Raw genomic sequence first — 5,986 nt, 5'->3', positions numbered from 1 at the left:
GATCTGTTCTAATACATGCTGGGACTTTTTTTTGAAGATGGCAGAAATTAGGAAAATTAACCATTCAGTATTTGTGTCAAAGCCTATTTTTGTACATCCCAGATCTTTTTCTGATCATGCTTATATCAAAACAAATGAGGGATGATGCACACAGACATTATCACTGCAGGAGCATGAAAAGCTGCTTAGCCTACATCTTGTTTGCCCAGATATAACTTTCTTGATGAGGAGCAGCAGCAACAGCAGCGTATTAAACTGAAAGAACATCACACATTATACATTGTGACATATCTTAAGCCTCCCTTAATTGACAGTAAATGGTTTATATGAAAGGAATATTGCAAATTGTTATTCTAGGGAGTAAAACGTAGTTGTTAGTACTTCTTCTTTCTCACCAAAAGGGACATTTTGTAGGCCTATCTACTGAAATCTGTTGGGTGAAGCACCTGAATGTTACAGCTGTAGTACAATGACCACTAACTGTGCTCTGCTTATTGGTCAGTAAATAATAATAGCCTACATGAAATTCGTCTTAAGTAAATCATCCATTAATGTTTTCCACTTCTAATAGGAAACTTGAATTAGAAAGTTTCGTTACTGAACCACCCCAAGATATTTAAGGACGTCTCAGAAATTTAAATATTATTGTGAGCAACATTTATTGTTATTAACAACGTGTCTCTCCCTCTGTGTTGACTAGGAACAATCAGTTGTGTTTTGTGTATTTGAGCGCCATCTGGTGGTGAACGTCTATCATTATAATAAAATGAGTCAACAGGGCCAGGTGACCCCCCGTAACAGGTAGTTTCGTATCCTTCCAAATAAAATAGTTTTCTTCAACAACCTTTTTCCATTCCATTTTCAACAAGCTTTTCGATCAAAATAAGTAATTACGACTTGAAAAGACGGTAAGGAATTAATTATTCTGAAAAATATTAACCAAACTAGATGATAAATATATTTAGCAGCGGAGGGATACAGAAGAAATCGGGGTAACGGCCAGTAGGGACTCGGGAATTAATTGAGTGTCATTTGGCGCTTGTCGAGACAAGGGTAAGTGAGAGTTGGTCGTCGATTTCTAAGTTTTCATCGACTTTATTATACATATATAATTAGTTATTTGATTGCTCCTGATAGTTGTGAAATTGTTTCTTATGTTATAAACAATGGAAATACCGTGTAAAATGTCTTAAACCACAAAATTAAGTGTCATTTTCTGGTTACTGTTGGCCAATTAAGTCATTAACTGACGTATATCAGTTTCACTATTATGTACACGATGACAAAGCACTTTCCTTGAGTATTTAAGACAGATTTATATATATATATATATATATATATATATATATTTCGAGCCATTTAAGTAAGCTTTTAAACTTTGTTCTATCTTAGCAGACAGAATTTTAGAACTTTGTTACAGACACCAGGGCCTGGCGCACCAAACACGTGCTTATTATCACTAACGGGACACAATTAACAAATTTAATCTTTAGTAATGCAATTAAGTAATATGGTTGCTATTGTTTCTCAAAATGTCACACTGTAACAATGTATGACATTTACATTCATATTTACGATTATCCCTTAATGTATTTTGTAGGCCTAACGTTAATCATTTGCACGTGTCAAGTGCACACTTGTCAGAAAACTCATAAAAACTTTATAAAGAAAGTGCATTTTTTTAATGTAGATAAAAAACTGTTTCGTTAAAAAAACACATTTTGTATTTAAAAAAATGTCAATTTAAACTGGGTTTAATGTATAATTACTAGACCCTTGGAATTTGAATAACCCTCACGTGTCCGTTGCGCGCCATACACGTGAAGAACATGGGTCAGTCATGTTTTACTGCTCCGTATAGTAAGATTTCTCAACATTTCAGACATTTTATACATTTTCATATATAAAGCTCATTGTTCGTGGCAAATTACGTTAAGCATTTATCTCCCGGTTGGCCATGAAATAACTTTAAAGTCATAGTTAACACAAAAAAAGTCAAATTTCCTCACTCTGGTGTCCTTTCAGATTTGTTTATCTTTCTTCCATACAAGATTAAATATTATAGGCACGCGTCCATTGAATCACTTGTTCAGTCAATGAAAGTATGGTGATTGAGGCTGTCATTCTGTCAAACATAGTTGTGTTTACCACAGAAGAAAAAACTGAAAAAAATGCTAAATAAAAAGTATACTGAAAACGTGGCCATTCTGTATGTTGTAACCTTAACTTGTGTACAGTACTTTGAATTGGCAAACCAAAGCATTTGAAAAGAAGCACCAATATGACGGGACGAGCAAGAGCGAGATCCAGAGGCAGAGGTCGCGGTCAGGAGCCTGCTGCTCCTGGCGTGGTGAGTTTATATTTATATTAAGAGTAATATGATAAAACTTTATGGAAATAAACGTATTATTTTTATAATTCCCCTGCAGCAACCATCTGTATCACAAGAGGCCGCAAAGCCTGTTATGCCCACTCCACCTGAAGGACAGCTGGTGGGGAGAGGGAGACAGAAACCTGCTCCTGGAGCCATGTCTGAAGAAGGTAAGTGCATTTAGAGCAGCAAGTGGGAATACTGTTGCATGTATGCTATGATGATATTCCCTCATCCCATTTCTCACTCTTTTGCTTATTTTCTCCCTGTAGCGATGATGCAGATTTCTGCAGGCTTTCAGCAGGTAAAGATTGGGGAAAGAGGTGGACGCAGAAGAGATTTCCATGATTCTGGTGTCCACACTCGCCAGTTAATGGAACATGTGAAAGAGTCCAAAACAGGTAACACCATATTTAATAAGCAAGACTTGATTTTTGCTCTTTTGCAATTGTTTTGGCTGGGTAGTGGCCCTGGCTTCTTGATTTCCAGTTTTGATTTGATTATTAATTGTATTAAGTTAGACACTTTAAGTGGGAGTATTTGTTAAAGACAAATCTGTGACAGAAATTCAATGTTCAAAAACAAATATTCTTTTACATTTTCTATATTAATCAAAAGCCCTATTCGGGCGGGACTAGTTTTACAGGGGGTCGTTAGAGAAATTTGTGTTTCACAGACGTACTTGATGATTTTAAACCCGTCCAAATCTGCCACGTTTGTGTTTTTCTCACACAACCCCTGTAATAATTCCAGAGCAAATTACCTACTGTTTTTCAGCAAACTCAGTGATCCTCTGAGAAAACTAATCCCGTCCGAATGCGAATGTCTGTGATTGCCGGCGATATTTTTTTCACAACGCGTTTCCTTGTGTGTTTTGGCCAACGTGAATTACTGTAGATGCTCTTACCGCGCGCATGTTTGATATATTTGCTTCCCGGCAAAGAAAAAAAAAAAAATAATAAAATAATAAAATCAAGAGCCAGATCACGTAAACTGTTAAGACTGGCTATTGTAATATCAGCGTCAGGTAAGATTACTCGCATTCATTTCTGCACTCAATTACATAATGTTTTAATTACAGATGTACCTTTATTAAAATTAAACATGGGTTTACTACAAATAAATTAAAAAAAATAGTTAAACTAAAAAATGTATTTTACAAGTTTTTGTTACTTTTACTGTTCATTTTTTTGCTCTATGGTACATCATCTTTAATTTAATAGCATTAGAGCTGCTCAATTGCAGCGGCTTAGTACTGTAATCACGCGCTTTGCTGTAATAATGCAGGGAACCACTCGTTATAAATCTCCTAACTGATATTTTCAGAAATAGAAGTCGCGTTTTTTCATCTGAAACGTGCTGCGATTTATATTCCAAAGCCAGAAAAACTATTTCGGCACAAATCAGCATATTAGAATGATTTCTGAAGGATCATGTGACACTGAAGACTGAAGTAATGGCCGCTGAAAATTCCGCTTTATATCACAGCAATAAATTACAACTTAAGATGTATTACATTAAAAAGATACATGTTAAATTGTAGTAATTTTTCACAAATGTTAGTTTTAACTGCAACAAATGAATGCAGCCTTGGTGAGCATTAGAGACTTGTTTCAAATGCTATTAAAGTTTTTTTGACCCCAAACTTTTAATCGGTAGTGTACGTTTCCCACATCCGTGTTCTAATGTTGTAGCAATGTTAGACTTGACACTCTTCCTGTCACCACAGGTGTTTCAGGCACTGCCATTGAGCTGAGGGCCAATTTCATGCGTCTGCTTTCACGACCTCTGTGGGCTTTGTATCAGTACCACGTGGACTTCAAGCCACCTATGGAGTCCCGACGTCTGCGCTCGGCTTTGCTTTTCCAGCACGAGGAGACTCTGGGAAAAGCACACACTTTTGATGGAGCCATTCTCTTCCTCCCTAACAAACTGCACAATACTGTATGTTTTCAGATCCTCAAAGTGCTCATAATTTCAGTGTCTCTTAAGTGAGGCTTTGGAGTGTGGATTTGATATGGTTGTCAGTGATAAATTGCTTTATATGTAGGAGACAGTTCTGTGCAGTGAGACTAGAAACGGAGAGAAGGTTGAGATCACGGTTACGCTGACCAACGAGCTCCCGCCATCCTCTCCTGTGTGCTTGCAGTTTTATAACATCCTCTTCAGGAGGTAATCACAGATAGCACTCTGTTTGAAATAGTGGTATTTACAAGGTAATTAATTTATAACCCTGTTTATTTTGTGTTGTAGAATTCTGAGGATACTAAACATGCAGCAAATCGGACGTCATTACTACAACCCTGATGATCCGTTCAACATCCCCCAGCACAGGTTTTGAAACAAATGTGTTGTGTGACATTTACCTTCTGTTGAAAAGTGATTGAACATTGGAGCCTGTCTAAATCTGTTTGCAGGCTGACGATTTGGCCTGGATTCATGACCACCATCCTTCAGTACGAGTCCAGCATCATGCTGTGCTCCGATGTGAGTCACAAGGTTCTACGCAGTGAGACTGTCCTTGACTTCATGTATAGTCTGAGGCAGCAATGTGGAGACCAGCGCTTCCCTGAAGCCTGCACCAAGGAGCTTGTGGGCCTGATCATTCTGACTAAGTAAAATGAGCACACATTTACACACATGGACACTGCTGTTCAAAAGTTGGGGGTTGGTAAGATTTGTTGTTTTTTAAGGTCTCTTATGCTCACTTGCATTTATTCGATTGCAATATTATAGTAAAACAGTAATATTGTGAAATAATTATCATATAAAATAATTAGGGATGCACCGAATGTTCGGCAACCGAAAATAGCAACAAAAAAAAAGCTCTTTCGGTGTTCGGCCGAATAAGTGAAAAGACCGAATAAATTGTACCGAACAATTACGTGTAAAGCTATTAAATAGAGGCGCGCGCTAAAAGCAGCAAACATGACGGCAAGGTGGAAACATTTAAAAGTGTCCGAGAAAGACGTAAAAATGATTACAAGCACCGACAGCGAGAGACTGTTTAGTAGAGGTCTACACGGTGGACCCGAGACCTGAGGACCCGGGATCCGTACGGGTTCGGGGCTATATTTTAAATGGTCTGCTGGGTCCGGGTTGGGTCCCAATCTATTACTTTGGGTCCCGGGTCTGTTTAACATTGTGTGTAATACCCGAGTCGATCGGACTCGGATAACACCCGGCCGTTATCAGAATCGAGTGATGTGAGTTATTAATATATTTTTTATAATATTATGAATGTACCGTCTTGTTATATCTAAAATTTTTGCTCAGACTCTGCTCAGAGATCACAGAGATGATAGCAAATAAAAGTTTAATTTTCGCAACTTGTTTATCGACTTGTTAATAGCAATTTGCTGTGGAATATTTGCCAATCGGGTCCAGTCGGTTCTGTGTCTTCCCGGCCGGGGTTCGGGTCCACATTTACGGGTCTCTTCGGGTTCGGGTACGAATTTTTGGACCCGTGTAGACCTCTACTGTTTAGTACTGCATCGCATGTCTTCGATGAGAAGAGGAAGGGGGGTGGTTGTATAAAAAAAAAATAAAAGCTGAGAAGCAAGAACTCCATCAACATTAATAAATGTTATTATTGTAATTTTACTGTTGTTCTGT

At 37.8% G+C, this 5,986-nt stretch overlaps 1 protein-coding gene across 2 annotated transcripts in view; it reads left to right on the top strand.

Annotated features, from left to right (window-relative positions):
• The first annotated feature begins 996 nt into the window (after positions 1-996).
• piwil1 (piwi-like RNA-mediated gene silencing 1) overlaps positions 997-5,986 on the top strand; it is a 12,090-nt gene continuing 7,100 nt past the window's right edge. The window contains exons 1-8 of one of the 2 annotated variants that reach the window (XM_016531818.1): positions 997-1,053; positions 2,238-2,350; positions 2,430-2,541; positions 2,644-2,772; positions 4,101-4,315; positions 4,422-4,543; positions 4,625-4,705; positions 4,789-4,986. In XM_016531818.1, coding sequence (XP_016387304.1) covers positions 2,282-2,350; positions 2,430-2,541; positions 2,644-2,772; positions 4,101-4,315; positions 4,422-4,543; positions 4,625-4,705; positions 4,789-4,986 — 926 coding nt within the window. In that variant the 5' untranslated portion in view covers positions 997-1,053; positions 2,238-2,281. Of the gene's footprint in view, positions 1,054-1,735; positions 2,351-2,429; positions 2,542-2,643; positions 2,773-4,100; positions 4,316-4,421; positions 4,544-4,624; positions 4,706-4,788; positions 4,987-5,986 lie in introns of those variants that run through there. The other variant, XM_016531820.1, reaches the window with a different exon arrangement.

The sequence above is a fragment of the Sinocyclocheilus rhinocerous genome, unplaced genomic scaffold, assembly GCF_001515625.1.
Source record: "Sinocyclocheilus rhinocerous isolate Xijiao unplaced genomic scaffold, SAMN03320098_v1.1 scaffold2199, whole genome shotgun sequence".
NCBI classification, from domain to species: domain Eukaryota; kingdom Metazoa; phylum Chordata; class Actinopteri; order Cypriniformes; family Cyprinidae; genus Sinocyclocheilus; species Sinocyclocheilus rhinocerous.
This window is presented reverse-complemented; position numbering and strand designations above follow the sequence as displayed.